We start from the raw sequence: 19,633 nt of genomic DNA, 5'->3' as shown, positions 1-19,633 counted from the left end.
GGTTACAGGGCGCCTATTATTCTTCTCGGCAGCCAGCTTCCAAAATGGCCCCAACGATCCCTGCCGCCTGGGATTCATGCCCTGTGTAGCCCCTCCCACCCTGAATGGGGCTGACATGGGTAACCAATACGATACTGTGGAAATGACGGAATGTTTCCTCCCAGGCTGGGTCATAAAAGACACTGTGGCCTCCTCTTTGCTCTCCCTTGAATCACTCACTCTGGGGGAAGCCAACTGCCGTGTTGTGAGGACACTCAAGCAGCCCTAGAGAGAAGCATGTGTGCTGAGGGACTAAGGCCTCCAGCCAAAAGCCACACGAGCAGCCATTCTGAAGGGGGATCCTCTGGCTCCCCCCGAGGCTTTAGATGACATGACTGATGCCCCCGCCGACATCTTGACTGCAACTCATGAGAACTCAAAGTCACCCCCCCGTCAGATTCCTGAACTACAGAAACTGGGTGAGATAATAAATATTGGTTGAGGTTTTATCCATTACATTTTGGGGTAACTTGCTATGCAGCAATAGATAACTACTCTATTACTGTAGTATCATTTTTTTAAACATCTTTATTGGAGTATAATTGCTTTACAAGGGTGTGTTACTTTCTGCTTTATAACAAAGTGAATCAGTTATGCATATACATATATCCCCATATCTCTTCCCTCTTGCATTGTAGTATCATTTTGAATAAAAGTGGGAAGAAGGGTGCGTAAATGCAGTGGTATTGGGTTATCTCATACGGTTCTTTTCTTGCAAGAACATTAGGCCCAGTTTCATTGGTAGGTGTCAATCAAGAATGTATATGAAATAAAGAACAAAATGCTCCAGAATTTCATTTTAAAAATGAGCTTTGCCTCCAGGACACAGTTAAGTTACTTGGAAATCCCTCTGGGGCTTGCCACACTTTGAGTGGGTCCAGCTTATCTCAAGCGTTATCCCAACCCAGGTCTGTCCCGACTCCCTGATTGGAGAAAGTGGGATCTGAGACAGGCTTGATGCTTGGATGAGGTTTGACTGGCCGCCATACGGGAGGAAGGTGAGGACCAGCGAGTTCATCCTTAACATTCCTGGTGCCCAGAACAGCACCTAGCCTGGGGGAGGTGCTCAGAAAATATCTGAGGACATCCCAAGTTAGGGTGGAGCATAAGCAGAGACCTGGGGGCAGCAGGGGGTGGGGGGGTGATTAAGTTGCAGAGTGAGGCAGAAGAAAAGCGCAGATTCATAGAGATGGTGATTCACGTGCGACTCAGCGCTGTGCCTGGCTTTTACAGCTGTGGGTATGTTTCCTGCCACGCGCTGGCTGCTTTAAGAGTGATGTGCCCCCCCGAGGCTCACTGCCTCCTCCCTGTCACCTGCTTCTCTCCCTCCCCTCGTATGTGAGTGGTCCCATCTTCTTCAGGTCTCTAGACATGTTAGTTTCTGCTTAAAAAACTCCACTGGATTAAAAACTCCACTGGATTCCCAACACCCTTAGAATAAAAACCCAGACCCCCCGACCCTGCCCAGCCCCACAATCCCTTGTGCACTCCATGCAGCGTCACTTGCCCTTGGTTTGTCCTTGCCCACCGGAAACAGGTCCGCTCTAAAAGAAGGACGTAGCCATTGAGGATACAACCTAAACTGGTTAGAATCAGCTAAGTCCAAGGGGGAGTAAGGTTCGACTTCCAGTGGAACTCGAGCCTCATTACAGGCTCTTTGTAATACATTAACGAAATGACACACCCACCAGCACTAGGACAGTTCCGAGGCTGACCACAAAGGTCAAAAAGTGGGTGGTGGGGCTTCCCTGGTGGCGCAGTGGTTGAGAGTCCGCCTGCAGATGCAGGGGACACGGGTTCGTGCCCCGGTCCTGGAAGATCCCACATGCCGCGGAGCGGCTGGGCCTGTGAGCCATGGCCGCTGAGCCTGCGCGTCCGGAGCCTGTGCTCTGCAACGGGACAGGCCACAAAAAAAAAAAAAAAAAAAAAAAAAAAAAAGTGGGCGGTGGCCCAATTCCTGGAAATCCCCGCCCCTTCCCTAAAATATTAGAGTTCTCATAATCCTCCCACTCATTACCCTATGAAATAACCCAGCCCATAGAAACTAACCGCCCCACATTTGGGGGCCTCTAGCCTTCTGAGATGGCCCACGCTCTGTCTGTGGAGTGCTTCTCTCTAAATAAATTCACTTCTTACTTTGTCTCTCACTGAATTCTTTCTGCCATGAGACATAAAGAACCTGAGCTTTATTAAGTCCCGAAACCAGATGTGAGATCTCGATTAAAAGATAGTGGGTTCTGACTGGGTTCGAGTCCCAGCCCACGGGTTCAAGCCCCACCTGAGTTCCATGGTTGCACACCCACTAAGCTGTTCTCCCTTGGCCTCCCCCCTTGAAGCACTGGCCACCACGACACACAGTTTATTTTCTCCACAGCACCGCTGCTCTCTGAAGTGGGCTTGTTTATTCATCCGCTTACTTTTATTGTCTGTCACCCCCTCCCAAGTCTGTGAGTACAGGAATCTGACTGTCTTGCTTGGCTCTCCCTCCCCAGAGCCTGGAACGGGGCCTGATATCTAGTAGGTGCTCAATAAACATGTTGAAGGAATGAAAGAATCCAGGGAATCAAAGCTCAGCCACAGCTGTGCGTTGGCTGCCCCTCTCCCCACCCAAGCCCTTTGTCAGGGAACCACCTCTGCTAAAATTAGAAAATGTTTTCACTTGGGCCCAAGTGCACTCGGCTGAAATGGCTGAGACAAAGGGTGCCTTAAAAGAGTGACCCCATTTTGTCCACGCTCTGCTTGGTACTCAGGCTGGTTTGTGGAACCACCCAAGCCACAAGGCGACCTGTGTTCTCCCTGGTGGGGCCAGTGTTCAGGAGACCTTGTAGCCAAGAGATAACGTTCTCTCAAATATTTATCAGGCCCTGCCCTCGGGACTGGGTGGCAAGAAACCTCCACTGGGGGAGAACTCTGATCCCTGAGGCTGCACCCGGGTCACGGGCACAGGTGTGGTGGTTGACTGGTGATGTCTGCAGGGGGAGGGCGGAAGCCCTGGGGCCCGAAGGCAGAAGGGCCTCACCTGATGTGATGGCGGTCTCCCTCCTTAAGTTCTCGGCCTCGTTCTTCAGGGATGTGATTTCTAAGTTTCTCTCAGACAGGGTCTGGCACAGTACCTGGCTGTAGCCTTGCTGTAGGGCACTGATCTGTGGAAGGAGGCAACACACGGTCAGAGGGGGCCAGCCAGGCCTGCAGGACATGCTGGTACTTCTCCAGCGTTGGGCAAAGAGTCGGGCTGATCTTGGGTCGGGGTGTCGGGGAAACCAAGCTTTTCAGTTGTAACTAGTGGAAGGGGCGGGAGGGGGCCTGTTCCTTCAGTGACCACCGTGTCATAGGTCATCGAGACGCGAACCTTATCTCCGTGGCCACCCGGGGGCTCAGGTGCCGCTGTCTTCCTGTGACCTGGGGATTGTCAACCGTAAATAGACCAGCTGTTGGTACCAGATCAACCAGCACTGACGGGGTGCACAGCAAAGTTCAAGAGGCGGGAGCAGGTTATAAACTGAACGCCCTCTGATGATAACAGTGGACAGTTTATACCTCACAGAACACGCCAGCGTTTACAAAGCCCATTCACACATGCTACCCTGATACTCCTCACAGCGTTGCTGAAGGCTGATGTTCCCATTAATGTTCCCATTTCGCAAGGGAGCAGGTTGAGACTCAGAGAGGCGAGGTCCCTTGCGCGGGATCACGCGCTGGTCAGAGGGGGAGTGTGATTCAAACCCAGTCTTTAGTTGCCTGGTTCCTCCTTCCCAGGTGGCTCTAGGAATGAGCATGAGAAGTCGGAGGCTGTAAAGTGTGGCATGGGCTCGGGAGCCGGACTGTGGCCTTCAAGTCCTGTCTCTGCCACTTACGGGCTTTGTGAACACAAGGAGGACACCATATTCTGTTTCCTTTCTTTCAGTCTGTACATGGGGTGATGGTAGTCCCAACCTGATAGGATTGTTAGAAGTATTTTAATAAGTTAGCATGTGTACGAGTGCTCAGATCATGCCTGGCACACGGCGCAGGGGGATGAGCCGGGACAGTCCTCTCCTCTGACTACCCACGGGGTGTTTTAGCTTCTGCTTCCCTCGTCTGGCTCTGGGGAAGGTGGTTGGTAACCTTTATGTGTGCATCTGTAAGCCTTGCCAGGCTCACTTAAACACCAGTGTGGTTGTTATTAAGAGGAAATACAGGACCACAGGCCGGCTCTATCTAAGGCTGCTGGGAGCACCCTCTAAGTCCATGGCTCAGAGCCCCCTCGAGGGCGGGCCCCCCTCCAGGGGTCTAGGTCTACACGCGGGGCGCGGAAGCTCTCCATCAAAGGCAACGTTGGTAAGAGCCCGAAAGTAGCTGCCAGGCCTTGGCCTCCTCACAGCAGGTACCCGAGAGGCCGGGAAAGAGACCTGGGCCCGGAACCCCCTCCCTCTCGGTCTGATGCGGCCAGACTGTTTGTTTTGAGTGGCCAGGCCTTTCCCACCTCAGGGTGCACGGTGGGCCTTTGTCCTGTGATTTTTCAGATGTCAGGCCTCAGTACTCGCACAGGGACACGTTTATTGGGGCATAAATGCCACGCAATCCGTAGACAGGACAAGAGCTAGCTTGTTTTGATATCAAAATGGAAGTGACAAGGAGAAGGGTGCAATTTCTTTTCTTTTTTTAAAAAATAAATTTATTTATTTTATTTATTTATTTTTGGCTGCATTGGGTCTTTGTTGCGGTGCACAGGCTTCTCACTGCAGTGCCTTCTCCTGTTGCAGAGCATGGGCTCTAGGCGCACGGGCTTCAGTAGTTGTGGCACGAGGGCTCAGTAATTGTGGCGCACGGGCTTAGTTGCTCCGCGGCATGTGGGATCTTCCTGGACCAGGGCTCGAGCCCATGTCCCCTGCACTGGCAGGCAGATTCCTAACCACTGCGCTACCAGGGAAGTCCTGGGTGCAATTCTGTTCTCCTAAGGTAAGTTTGTCAGATTTAGGGGAGGTAAAAAGGATGTTCACTTAAAATAGGATTTCAGATAATGAATAATATTTTAGTGCAAGTGTATCCCATGCAATATTTGGGACACACACTAAAACGAAATTCTAAAATTCAAACTTAACTGGGTGTCCTTACTTTATCTGGCAACCCCACCCTAAGAGAGTTCCTAAACTTCAGTCATTCATATACCACTTTCACTATTTTTCCCATGTCTCTTGGCTAGCCCCACTATAATTTCTTAGCATTTTTCATAGAAGCAGCTCCCTTTTTAAACTTAAAAATGTGCATTAAATTAAAAATAACTGTTATAAGAGTAAATAGAGACTCAGTATCTTAAATAAAAATAATCCCTCCAAAAGAAGAAATACAGGTATTTTCCTGTTTACCATCAGACCAGGTTGCGGGCATCACATTAAAAAAAAAAAGATTGGGGGGAGGGAGTGGGCATGCCCAGGTAATGGGGTTCGGGCGTGGTGACATGGCCACCAGATGGCGCTCACAGCCTTTGGTCTTGGTTTGTGTCCTTGGAAATCTTGTCATTATTACTCTGGTAGAATTAACAGAAGCGTCAAGGTCTCACAAGTTTTCTGACTCGTTTCATGCACCATCATGGTTCAGAGTCGATGACATTTGGGGCAGTTACACTCACTTTTTCCCTGGGGCACCTGAGACATTACTGGGGGGCGGTCTATGCTAGAAGTTGTGGGGACACAGGCCACTCTGCCCCTCGCTCTCCCCAAGGCTATACTTTTGTATATTTGTGCTTTGGAAACTTTGAGTAAAAAAATTCTTTCACATTGGGGGGGAATGTGAAATTTGGGGGAAATACAACTTTTCCATAAAAGGTCCTTGGAACACTGAAAGTGTTTGTAAGCTCTTCTCAGCGTAATGCTTTTATTTACATGATACCAGAGATAGAACACACAGAGACAAACTTCCAGAAGGGAAAACATACGTTCCCCTCTAAGACTCCAGTGCTTTTGACAGATTTAAAATATTTCAATCTAAGCGTCAGAGTTTTAGGATTTCGGATTGCTGGAAAACTCCAAAGAGTCTTCAAACCTCTTTGATACTTTTACTACCAAAATAAATATCCATATTGTTTGTAATTGGCATAAATTCCAAGATGTTTAATGTCGGTTAAGCTGTGTAATAAAATGGGCACTGAATCATAAGAAAGTTAATAGTGCTAGGAGGAGTGATTGTTTCAAGATAATAATTTGGCTTCTAATTAGCACAGGCATATAAGAGCACACGGAGGTAAGAATTTTCTAGTGATATTGTTGCGGATCGAAGATTTTTGAGAGCAAATCATTATGCACACACCTTCGGGGACCAAGGAAAACACGTAAAGTAATCAGAACAATAAATCAACCTGCCATGTGGCTTACACTTCTGGTGGAATGCTCTGCAGGTAGTAGAATAGTTAAGAAACTAAAATGTCAGTGGATGAAACTCGATTTGAGTTCAAACCAGTGGAGCCTCTGGTTCATATATGCCTTGTTATAAAATATTCTCCTTCAGTTATAAGTGAAGCTCTAGTGGTAGGGGAGGCAACAGCATGATGCATCAGTGTAATTATTTCTAGATAATTTCTTTGTAAAAAACCATTTTTTTCCCCCAGATATCGGCAGCCACTTTAAATAATACTCAAATTGTGACTTGCTGATATTCAAAGATATGTGGAAATTATATAATATTATATGTCAAATATATTTCAATTATAAAAAAAAAGGTATGTGGGGAATTCCCTGGTGGTCCAGTGGTTAGGACTCTGTGCTTCCACTGCTGGAGGCCTGGGTTTGATCCCTGGTCAGGGAACTAAGATCCTACAAGCCGCGTGGTACGGCCAAAAAAAAAAAAATGGTATATGGGAATAATTCAGCCTCGTCCATGTACCTGAAAAAGACATGTCATTTTCTCAGGAAAGCTCTGAAATGGGAGAATAACTGAAAGGAATATTTCAACAAAATTGGGCTCAGTTCAAGAAAAAGATGCTCATTAATGTGTCAGCTACATGTCAAGGTAACTGTTTGCACTGATAATTCCTATAGGACCTGTTACTTTCATTGTTTTTTCAAAACCAGGTTCGAAGGAGAGTCATTAGTTCGTTTAAATATTAGAGCATGTATTTGTTTACTTGTTTATTCTGTCCCCCTCACTAGATCATAACAGGGGGAAGGATCATGTCTGTCTTGTTCTCTGCTGAATTCTCAGAGCCTGGAAGAGGGCATGGCATGGGATAGACACCCCCAAAATATTTATTTGAATGAATGGACGGATGGATGAATAAAGAACAAACAAACAGACACGGTCCTAACAGAGTTCTAGAAGGTTACTGGGCCCAACCTTTGCCTTCATGGAGCTTACAGTTTCCTGCTAGAATCTCCTAGGTTCACCATACACAATCTGTGTCCTTTCTAGAGCATCATTTCTAGGACTGAGACTGTGTACTTAGCATCGGTTACAGAAGGGAAAGACAGTAAACAGAGAACAAGAGAACCAAGGCCCCCAAGCACTGACTACGGTTTTTTTTCTCTCTTTTTTTAAAATGTTTATTTGCTTATTTCTTATTAGTCACCCATTTTATACACATCAGTGTATACATGTAAATCCCAATCTCCCAATTCATCACACCACCATCCCCACCCCCTGCCACTTTCCCCCCTTGGTGTCCATACGTTTGTTCTCCACATCTGTGTCTCAATTTCTGCTCCGAAAACTGGTTCATCTTTACCATTTTTCTAGGTTCCACATATATGCCTTAATATACGATATTTGTTCTTCTCTTTCTGACTTACTTCACTCTGTGACAGTCTCTAGATCCATCCGTGTCTCTACAAATGACCCAATTTTGTTCCTTTTTATGACTGAGTAACATTCCATTGTATATATGTGCCACATCTTCTTTATCCATTTGTCTGTTGATGGGCATTTAGGTTGCTTCCATGACCTGGCTATTGTAAATAGCACTGCAATGAACATTGGGGTGCATGTGGCTTTTTGAATTATGGTTTTCTCTGGGTATATGCCCAGTAGTGGGATTGCTGTGTCATATGGTAATTCTATTTTTAGTTTTTTAAGGAACCTCCATACTGTTCTCCATAGTGGCTGTTATCAACTTACATTCCCACCCACCGTGCAAGAGAGTTCCCTTTTCTCCACACCCTCTCCAGCATTTGTTGTTTGTAGATTTTCTGATGATGCCCGTTCTAACTGGTGTGAGGTGATACCTCATTGTAGTTTTGATTTGCATTTCTCTAATAATTAGTGATGTTGAGCAGCTTTTCATGTGCTTCTTGGCCATCTGTATGGAGAAATGTCTATTTAGGTCTTCTGCCCATTTTTGGATTGGGTTGTTTGTTTTTTTAATATTGAGCTGCATGAGCTGTTTATATATTTTGGAAATTAATCCTTTATCAGTTGCTTCCTTTGCAAATATTTTCTCCCATTCTGAGGGTTGTCTTTTCGTCTTGTTTATGGTTTCCTTTGCTGTGCAAAAGCTTTGAAGTTTCATTTGGTCCCGTTTGTTTATTTTTGTATTTATTTCCATTACTCTAGGAGGTGGATCAAAAAATATCTTGCTGTGATTTATGTCAAAGAGTGTTCTTCCTATGTTTTCCTCTAAGAGTTTTATAGTGCCTGGTCTTACATTTAGGTCTCTAATCCATTTTGAGTTTATTTTTGTGTGTGGTGTTAGGGAGTGTTCTAATTTCATTCTTTTACATGTAGCTGTCCAATTTTCCCAGCACCACTTATTGAAGAGACTGTCTTTTCTCCACTGTATATCCTTGTCTCCTTTGTCATAGATTAGTTGACCATGGATGCGTGGGTTTATCTCTGGGCTTTCTATCCTGTTCCATTGATCTATATTTCTGTTTTTGTGCCAGTACCATATTGTCTTGATTACTGTAGCTTTGTAGTATAGGCTGAAGTCAGGGAGTCTGATTCCTCCAGCTCATTTTTTTCCCTCAAGACTGCTTTGGCTATTTGGGGTCTTTTGTGTCCCCGCACAAATTTTAAGATTTTTTGTTCTAGTTCTGTAAAAAATGCCATTGGTAATTTGATAGGGATTGCATTGAATATGTAGATAGCTTTGGGTAGTATAGTCATTTTCACAATATTGATTCTTCCAATCCAAGAACATGGTATATCTCTCCATCTGTTGGTTTCATCTTTAATTTGTTTCATCAGTGTCTTACAGTTTTCTGCATACAGGTCTTTTGTCTCCCTAGGTAGGTTTATTCCTAGGTATTTTATTTTTTTGTTGCAATGGTAAATGGGAGTGTTTTCTTAATTTCTCTTTCAGATTTTTCATCATTAGTGTATAGGAATGCAAGAGATTTCTGTGCACTAATTTTGTATCCTGCAAATTTACCAAGTTCATTGATTAGCTCTAGTAGTTTTCTGGTGGCATCTTTAAGATTCTCTCTGTATAGTATCCTGTCATCTGCAAACAGTGACAGTTTCACTTCTTCTTTTTCAATTTGTATTCCTTTTATTGCTTTTTCTTCTCTGACTGCTGTGGCTAGGACTTCCAAAACTATGTTGAATAATAGCGGTGTGAGTGGACATCCTTGTCTTGTTCCTGATCTTAGAGGAAATGCTTTCAGTTTTTCACCATTGAGAATGATGTCTGCTGTGGGTTTGCCATATATGGCCTTTATTATGTTGAAGTAGGTTCCCTCTATGCCCACTTTCTGGAGAGTTTTTATCATAAATCAGTGTTTAATTTTGTCAAAAGCTTTTTCTGCATCCACTGAGATGATCATATGGTTTTTATTCTTCAATTTGTTAATATGGTGTATCACATTGATTGATTTGCATATATTGAAGAATCTTTGCATCTCTGGGATGAATCCCACTTGATCGTGGTGTATGATCCTTTTAATGTGTTGTTGGATTCTGTTTGCTAGTATTTTGTTGAGGATTTTTGAATCTATGTTCATCGGTGATATTGGTCTGTAATTTTCTTTCTTTGTAGTATCTTTGTCTGGTTTTGGTGTCAGGGTGATGGTGGCCTCAGAGAATGAGTTTGGGAATTTTCCTTCCTCTGAAATTTTTTGGAAGAGTTTGAGAAGGAGGGGTGTTAGCTCTTCTCTAAATGTTTGATAGAATTCACCTGTGAAGCCATATGGTTCTGGACTTTTGTTTGTTGGAAAATTTTTAATCACAGTTTCAATTTCATTACTTGTGATTGGTCTGTTCATATTTTCTCTTTCTTCCTGGTTCAGGCTTGGAAGGTTATACCTTTCTAAGAATTTGTCCATTTCTTCCAGGTTGTCCATTTTATTGGCATAGAGTTGCTTGTAGTAGTCTTTTAGGGTGCTTTGTATTTCTGCAGTGTCTGTTGTAACTTGTCCTTTTTCATTTCTAATTTTATTGATTTGAGTCCTCTCCCTCTTTTTCTTGGTGAGTCTGGCTAATGGTTTATCAATTTGTTTATCTTCTCAAAGAACCAGCTTTTAGTTTTATTGATGCTTGCTATTGTTTTCTTTGTTTCTATTTCATTTATTTCTGCTCTGATCTTTAGGATTTCTTTCCTCCTGCTAACTTTGGGTTTGTTTGTTCTTCTTTCTCTCGTTCCTTTAGGTGTAAAGTTAGATTGTTTACTTGAGATGTTTCTTGTTTCTTGAGGTAGGCTTGTATTGCTGTAAACTTCCCTCTTAGAACTACTTTTGCTGCATCCCATAGGTTTTGGATAGTTGTGTTTTCATTGTAATTTGTCTCTAGGTTTTTTTTTGATTTCCTATTTGATTTCTTCAGTGATCTCTTGGTTATGTAGTAATGTACTGTTTAGCCTTCATCTGTTTGTGTTTTTTTACAGGTTTTCCCCTGTAATTCATTTCTAATCTCATAGCATTGTAGTCAGAAAAGATGCTTGATATGATTTTAATTTTCTTAAATTTACTGAGGCTTGATTTGTGACCCAAGATCTGATCTATCCTGGAGAATGTTCCGTGTGCACTTGAGAAGAAAGTGTACTATGCTGTTTTTGGATGGAATGTCCTACAAATACTAATTAAATCTATCTGGTCTATTGTGTCATTTAAAGCTTGTGTTTCCTTATTAATTTTCTGTTTGGATGATCTGTCCATTGGTGTAAGTGAGGTGTTAAAGTCCCCCACTATTATTGTGTTACTGTCGATTTCCTCTTTTAGAGCTGTTAGCAGTTGCCTTATGTATTGAGGTGCTCCTATGTTGGGTGCATATATATTTATAATTGTTATATCTTCTTCTTGGATTGATCCCTTGATCATTATGTAATGTCCTTCCTTGTCTCTTGTAACATTCTTTATTTTAAAGTCTATTTATCTGATATGAGTATTGCTACTCCAGCTTTCCTTTGATTTCCATTTGCATGGAATATCTTTTTCCATCCCCTCACTTTCAGTCTGTATGTGTCCCTAGGTCTGAAGTGGGTCTACTGTAGACGGCATATATATGGGCCTTGTTTTTGTATCCATTCAGCAAGCCTGTGTCTTTTGGTTGGAGCATTTAATCCATTCACATTTAAGGTAATTATCAATATGTGTGTTCCTATTACCATTTTCTTAATTGTTTTGGGTTTGTTTTTGTAGGTTATTCTCTTCTCTTGTGTTTCCCACTTAGAGAAGTTCCTTTAGCATTTGTTTTAGAGCTGGTTTGGTAGTGCTGAATTCTCTTAGCTTTTGCTTGTTTGTAAAGCTTTTGATTTCTCCACCCAATCTGAATGAGATCCTTGCGGGGTACAGTAATCTTGGTTGTAGGTTCTTCCCTTTCATCACTTTAAGTATATCATGCCACTCCCTTCTGGCTTGTAGAGTTTCTGCTGAGAAATCAGCTGTTAACCTTATGGGAGTTCCCTTGTATGTTGTCATTTTTCCCTTGCTGCTCTCAATAATTTTTCTTTGCCTTTAATTTTTGCCAATTCGATTACTATGTGTCTCGGTGTGTTTCTCCTTGGGTTTCTCCTGTATGGGACTCTCTGTGCTTCCTGGACTTGGGTGGCTATTTCCTTTCTGATGTTAGGGAAGTTTTCGACTATAATCTCTTCAAATATTTTCTCAGGTCTTTCTGTCTCTCTCTTTTCCTTCTGGGACCCCTGTAATGCGAATGTTGTTGCGTTTAATGTTGTCCCAGAGGTCTCTTAGGCTGTCTTCATTTCTTTTCATTCTTTTTTCTTTATTCTGTTCCACAGCAGTGAATTCCACCATTCTATCTTCCAGGTCACTTATCCATTCTTTTGCCTCAGTTATTCTATTGATTCCTTCTAGTGTATTTTTCATTTCAGTTACTGTATTTTTCATCTCTATTTGTTTGTTCTTTAATTCTTCTAGATCTTTGTTAAGCATTTCTTGCATCTTCTCGATCCTTGCCTCCATTCTTTTTCTGAGGTCCAGGATCATCTTCACTATCTTTATTCTGAATACTTTTTCTGGAAGATTGCCTATCTCCATTTCATTTAGTTGTTTTTCTGGGGTTTTATCTTCTTCCTTCATCTGGTACATAGCCCTCTGCCTTTTCATCTTGTCTGTCTTTCTGTGAATGTGGCTTTTGTTCCACAGGCTGCAGGATTGTAGTTCTTCTTGATTCTGCTGTCTGCCCTCTGGTGGATGAGGCTCTCTAAGAGGCTTCTGCAAGTTTCCTGATGGGAGGAACTGGTGGTGGGTAGAGCTGGCTGTTGCACTGGTGGGCAGAGCTCAGTAAAACTTTAATCTGCTTGTCTGCTGATGGGTGGGTCTGGGTTCCCTCCCTGTTGGTTGTTTGGCCTGAGGCAACCCAACACTGGAGCATACCCAGGCTCTTTGTTGGGGCTAATGGCAGACTCTGGGAGGGCTCACACCAAGGAGTATTTCCCAGAACTTCTGCTGCCAGTGTCCTTGTTCCTTGGTGAGACACAGCTGCCCCCCACCTCTGCAGGAGACCCTCCAACACTAGCAGGTAGGTCTGGTTCAGTCTCCTATGGGGTCACTGCTCCTTCCCCTGGGTCCCGATGTGCACACTACTTTGTGTGTGCCCTCCAAGAGTAGAATCTCTGTTTCCCCCAGTCCTGCTGAAGTCCTGCAATCAAATCCCGTTAGCCTTTAAAGTCTGATTCTCTAGGAATTTCTCCTCCTGTTGTCAGACCCCCAGGTTGGGAAGCCTGACATGGGGCTCAGAACCTTCACTCCAGTGGGTGGACTTCTGTGGTATAAATATTCTCCAGTTTGTGAGTCACCCACGCAGCAGTTATGGGATTTGATTTTATTGTGATTGCGCCCTTCCTACCCTCTCATTGCTCCTTCTCCTTTGTCTTTTCATGTGGGGTATCTTTTTTGGTGAGTTCCAGCGTCTTCCTGTCGATGATTGTTCAGCAGTTGGTTGTGATTCTGGTGTTCTCGAAAGAGGGAGTGGGAGCATGTCCTTCTACTCCACCATCTTGAACTAAATCTGACTACGGTTTTAAGCAGAATTATGCACTGAGGCCAAAATTCATCAATGATCAATTGCTTTTTTATCACCTTTGTTGAGATATAATTTATGTACAAGATCAATGGCCAATTTTAAAGTAGTTCTTTAAAACTTAAAAAAAATTTTTTTTCTTTGTTGTATTTAGTTTCAGGAGAAAGGAAGTTGACTGGTAAATCCAGACATTCTGGGTGGAGAATTTTTGGTCAAATTCCCTATTAATGAACCAGCAGCTGCCTTCAGGGTTTGATAAAGGCCTCAGTGTTTGGAACACTATGGGGTTCCTTCTCCCCATCTCCAGCTCTTTCTGGCTGGGTCTGGGTGGGTGTGAGAAGTGGTCACTGAAGCGACAGGAGTTGGGTGGAAATGCAAAGTGGGTGTGAAAGCATGAGGTGTACAAGATGGCAGAGCTGAACCCAAATCACATCACTGCCTCTCACTTGCTGTGCAAGCTGTAACGAGCTCCTGGGCATCTCTGAGCCTGCCTCAGTCTCCTCATCTGTAGAATGGCATGTGCCAGAAGACTGAGGTTTAAATAGCTAATGCGGGGACTTCCCTCATGGTGCAGTGGTTAAGAATCCGCCTGCCAATGCAGGGGACACGGGTTCGAGCCCTGGTCCAGGAAGATCCCACATGCCATGGAGCAACTAAGCCCGTGGGCCACAACTACTGAGCCTGCACTCTAGAGCCCACAAGCCACAACTACTGAAGCCCTCATGCTGCAACTACTGAAGCCCACGCGTCTAGAGCCCATGCTCTGTAGCAACAGAAGCCACTGCAATGAGAAGCCCACACACCGTGGCGAAGAGTAGCCCCTGCTCACTGCAACTAGAGAAAGCCCGCGCAGTGATGAAGACCCAACGCAGCCAAAAATAAATAAATAAATGAATAAATAAATAAGCTAATACACCAAAAGTGCCTGCACCAGGGCCTGAGCATGGTAGGCACTTAATCAAATCTAATATTGTTCTTACAAGGCTAGAAACTTGCCAACCCTCCACTCCCTGGATCTGCACTCTTCTCCACCATGCTATGCTCACTGCCCATTTCTAACTACCCGGGTGGCTCTGCCCAGGCTCTCCCTGAGAGCTGTCACCTGTGTTGTGACCCCAAGGCCCCGACCCACTTGTCTCTGAGCCCTACCTGGTCTTTCAAGCTCTGGATCTCTGTCTGTTGGGCATCGTCCTCTTCATGCGGAACCTGAACCTTGGGCGGGATCACCCTCTCCTTCTGCCTGGAGGCGGCTGTTTCCAACAGCTTCTGGCTCAGGTTGGCCACTTCGTTGTGCAGGCTTGCTATCACGGTGTCTTTGTATTTGGATTCAAGTTCAAAACCTGAGAGACGGCTGACTTCTCTTCCCAGCAGCAGAATTATTTCATCCTGGGTGGAGGCCAGATGGGAAATTTACTAGGTGTGGGTCTGGGTATAAGGCTGAGCCCATTTAAAGAAATACAGGAAAAATACGGTATCATTCTTGGGAAGGTGAGGGCAGGCAGGGAGGGAAAAAGCAGACTTTCAAGGCTGTCTCTGTCGCTTGGAAAATCTCACACAGACAAGAATTTGGTTAAAATGAGTACTTGTATATAGACTCCTGTAATGGATGTCTATACCTCACAGGTACGGAAACTTTCCTTTCCCCGAGAATTATACTTTCATATTAAGAACAACCATCCCACTTGGGAACTTTTGTTGCTAGAAAGTTTACTTATAATATTTTCATTTATAATAGTCAGCCTAGCACACTGGGGACCTAGGAAAGGTAATCAGGAAAACAACATTCTGTTTGACCACATTCTGCCTATAATGAGGGTTATTTTTTTTTAACTTAAAACGTTCTGAAATATTTGTTTTCCCTTTCCTCTCTTCTAGTACTTCCTGCCTCTTTTCGCTATTCATGTATGAATTTGTTCCAGGTGACTGAATCTGGAAAGTAAATGAGACAGGAATGGTGATTTCTTTGCGTGGGCTCATGTAAACTTTCGGCTGGAAAAACAAAATTGCTGCTAGACTTTACCCACAGGTATAATTAACCCTGTCCTCCGTCTCTCCAGTGAAAAAGTTCTGCAGCCAAAGAATTTGTTAGGTTTTCCAAAAAAGGAAAAAAAAATCCCCCAAACTTCTCACCAGAAGTTATCAATAAAATGTCAGCAAAACTGAAGAAGAAGAAGAAAAGTGCCCCAGAGGCCTTTTCCAAAGCAGTCACAGGAGGAGGTAAACGGGCAAGTTCTAGGCCAGCTCATTCCCAGGGGAGCCGTCCAGTCAGCCTCACGACCTGCTAGCTCCGTGACCTGGGGAAGGACAGGGTCTCGCTCATGAGAAAGCCTGTCTGACATCGCCAACTACTGCCAGGGGCCTTCCTTTGGGTCCTTGTGAACGCTGGTGGCCAAACTTCAAGAGAGAGCATCAGACATGTTCCCTACGCCTGGGCAGTTTCCCCTGTTTCACCCTGTTAGGATCAGCCAGGTGCTTATTCATTTTTCATGCAACAAACATTCATCGGGCAGCAGCTAAGTGCCAGGCCCCGTGCCAGTGCTGGAATATAAGAAGTTTGCAGAGGGCAGCGGACAGCCGTGGGTTCTGCTTTCCTGGTGAGGGTCCCCTTGCCCTTCTTGGAGGGAGCGTTCCTCCTTCCATGTGGTCTGGGTAGGACTGTCAGTCATGTGCCCTGCTCCTTCCTGTCCCACCTCCCCGTGTGCATGTGGCCCAAGCTGGTCAATCAGAGATTTCACACATCGATTACAGAGGGAGAGGATCTTGCCTTCTTCTGGATCACAAGCTTTAAATATGTAGGCTTGTTTGCCTGAGTTTGTCTTTTCTAACACACAAGGCCAGCCTTATGTAGAAAGCCAGACTCTGAGGGAAACAGAGGGGAGAGATTGGTAGTGGGGAGGTGTTCTGACGACATCATTCAAGCTCCTGGATCTAGCCATACCTGAAGCTAGCGGCCCTTTAAATTTTCCAATAAGATGAGCTAATAATTGCTCCCCCTCAAGCTACTTTGTTTATTGTCACTTGAAGGAGTCCTGGCAAGTCAGGGTAAAAATAGCTTATAAATAGAAAAAATTATTTCTATTATAAATAGAAAAAATTATAAATGGCTTATAAAAATTTTCTATAAATAGAAAAATTTATAGTGGTTGCACTATATTTCCAAGTTAAAATTGAGGCAGGTTGAAAAATGGCTACAAATACTTTGCAGCTTTGCCATCCAGTCTATTTCCCCATCCTCTAGTCTGGGCTGGCCCTGTGACTTGCTATAACCAACTGAATGGAGTGGAAGTGATGCTGCATGATCTCCAGGCAAGTTCTTACAGGCTGTGCAGCTTCTGCTCTGGCCCCCTGGGAACCCTGAGACCACCGTGTTGTGATGAAAATCCACATGCAGAAAGGGGCCCACCAGTCCAGATATCCTGGCTGAGGCCCCAGATGTGGGAAGGAGGCCAATGGAGACCACCAGCCTGGCCAAGCCAGCGGCTGACTGAGCCTGCATGAGTGAGGCCAGGGGATGCGAACAAAGGAACCTTCCAGGTCAACCCATAGATTCTGGGGAATAATGAATTGCTGTTTTAAGCCACTAAGTTTTGGGGTGGCTTGTTACACAGCGATAAATACAGAATCTGAGCGTGGCTTCTCGCCTTTCTGCAACATTTTTCAGAGTCTGGTCCCAGGATGCCTGAGTTGGAACCCCCTGCCTCCTGAAGTTTTGGATTTCTGTGTCTGACAAGAACCCCAGGTAGGTCTGCTCCTCACAAACTCTGAGAATTGCTGCGGGAGCAGGCCCTGGCCCTTAAGGAAAGCGAGATATTATAGACTGCTTCTTTTAGAGTAACTTTCAGGTCGTGTCTAAGCGGGGAGAAATTGACCTGGGCCTTTCCCAGGATGGCTTGAAACCATCTGTTCTGCTCGCATCCCTGCTTTAAACCTCTCTGGTTCTTTAACGAGTCTCTCTGCCCAGGCCTCCCTGACTTCAGTGCTCACTTGCTCCTGCTAGGAACGTGTTTTTGCATCACTGTTCCATCATTCAAGGTTGACCAAGTGATTACTGTGTGGGAGTTAGAAGTACCCTCTGAGAAGTTAACCAGACCTAGGTTTGAATCCTAACACTGCTCCTTGCACTGGGCAACCTTGAACACATTACTTAACCTCTCTGAGCTTCAGTGTCCTCATCTGCAAAATGAGGGTGATAAAATCTATTTTGAAGATGGTGAAGATTAACCAGATAATAAACGTCAAGTGCACAGGACATGGCCCAGCACACAGTTGGTGCTCAGTACCTTGTAGCTGTAGATGTTATTTGGGATAAAATGAGCAATGGCCAAACCTGGCCGAACGTCTTGGGAGGAAGAGGTGGTTTCTTGGAAGTAGGAAAAAGGGGCAGTCCTTGAGACACAGTGAACAAGAGGCAGTGGCAATCTCTCCATGGTCCCTCTTGCTGCTGTAGCTCTGTCCTTCCCCGAGACCCCTCACCTTATCATGCTGGGTCAGGTCCTGGTCCACAAAAATTTCTCTGGAGAACCCTGCCCCAGGAATTTCCTCGGCCACTGATTGTTCCGACAGTTCCATGGCGTTGGTCCACACTAACACACAAGGTCGACAGAGAATGCAGAGGAGACTGTGAGTTTCCCCAAAGTCTTAAAGAATATTTTCAGATTAACCTTCACATTCATGAGACTTATGCAATGAACGCATTACAGGAGTACTGGAAAGGGTAAGAGCTGCCTCATTTCTCTTCCCCAGCGTTAACTGCACGGATGCACTGTGATGTGTCTCTTTCCAGACTTTTTTCTATGCCGCATAAGAGCTGATGACCTTAGGCAAGTCATTTACTCTCTCTAAGCCTTAGTTTCCACATATATAATTTAGGATCACTGATAGTCTCTGCTATAAAGGGCTATCTGGAGATTAAATAGAATAATGATATAGAGCAGGGGTTGGCACACTATGGCCCTGTGGCCAAATCTGGCCTTCTGCCTAGTTTTGTAAATAAAGTTTTATTGCAACACAGCCAGTGATCATTTACATATTATTTATGGCTGCTTCCCAGCTACGAAGGCAGAGCTGAGTAGCTGCAGCAGAGACCATGTGACCCACAAACCCTAAAGTACTTACTATCTGGCTCTTTACAGGAAAAGTTTGCTGACGCCTCATGTAGAGCATTTAGTACTAAACGTTAGCTATATTTTTTTTATTGCAGTCATATCTTTTCAAAAAACAAAAATGGATTTACATGACAGAGATTCTTCTCCAGCTTACTTTTCAGCTAACAATATCAAAAACATCTTCCCATGTCAGTATTTGTAGCTGTACCGGGTTCCTTTCAATGGTAGCATTGTGGTCCACTGTACAAGTGTGCCAAACGTATTTAACTAGGATCCACTCGATAGACATGTAAGCTTTCCTAATTGCTTTCTTATTAACCCCAATGTTACAAGGGCTGTTTATATGACTTTCGGGGAGTATGGCATTATGTTTGGGGGCCCCACTCTGTATCACATCAGACATCTCGCAATTCACTCACATCAACACTGAATACATTTTTTTTTTTAATTGGTGTAGAAACTTTTGTAAAGATTTCTATCATTCTACTTGTGAGATCACTTGGGCCCAAGCAGCGTATTTTAAATGTCCAAGCGACTATGGTTTCTGGACAGTCACTGCACAATCTTATCTTCTTGTGAAGTGAGAAACTGAAGAAATTGTTTTCAAAGGTGATGAAACTTTAAGGAGTATTAACATTAATAATGAATGAAGCATGCACCGTCATGTTTGTGGACATTCATTCAATCATTTATTCATTTTGCTTCTGCACTTTTTATTTATGCATTTTAGAGTCAAAGATTCCTGCCCCCCAGCCAGGTCTCAAACCTGTTTGTGGACCCCAGAACCTCTAGTGGACATAGCTGATAGCCTGTGGTGCCCGGAGAACGCACAGCCTTGCGTGTTGAATGAGCAGCCCTGGCCACAGTGTTTCCTGGGGTGCGAGGAACAGAAGGGCCTGGAACTTCAGCAGCTGCCCATTTTCTCTCCCTCCACCTCCCCAACTAGGTCCATGATTAGAAAACTTTGATTTGAAGCTCACGGCCCCCATTTGACCCTCTTGGGTCCTGAGCAGCTAAGTCCTAACTGACTACAGCAGCAGTGCCTGATGCGAGCTACTGAATGCAATCTTCAATTTTCTAGTAGTCGCGTTAAAAAGGTAAAAAGA

At 44.4% G+C, this 19,633-nt stretch overlaps 1 protein-coding gene across 1 annotated transcript in view; it reads right to left on the bottom strand.

Moving 5' to 3' along the window:
- FHAD1 (forkhead associated phosphopeptide binding domain 1) overlaps positions 1–19,633 on the bottom strand; it is a 131,332-nt gene that overhangs the window by 68,638 nt on the left and 43,061 nt on the right. The window contains exons 4-6 of the mRNA XM_060012343.1: positions 17,896–18,005; positions 14,572–14,808; positions 3,059–3,182 (exon numbers count right to left, since the gene is read on the bottom strand). Of these exons, the coding sequence (XP_059868326.1) occupies positions 3,059–3,182; positions 14,572–14,808; positions 17,896–18,005 (471 nt within the window). The remainder of the gene's footprint in view (positions 1–3,058; positions 3,183–14,571; positions 14,809–17,895; positions 18,006–19,633) is intronic.

This window comes from Delphinus delphis, chromosome 1, assembly GCF_949987515.2.
Source record: "Delphinus delphis chromosome 1, mDelDel1.2, whole genome shotgun sequence".
Taxonomy (NCBI): Eukaryota; Metazoa; Chordata; class Mammalia; order Artiodactyla; family Delphinidae; genus Delphinus; species Delphinus delphis.
The sequence above is the reverse complement of the archived record's forward strand: the minus strand, read 5'-3'. Positions and strand labels throughout refer to the sequence as shown.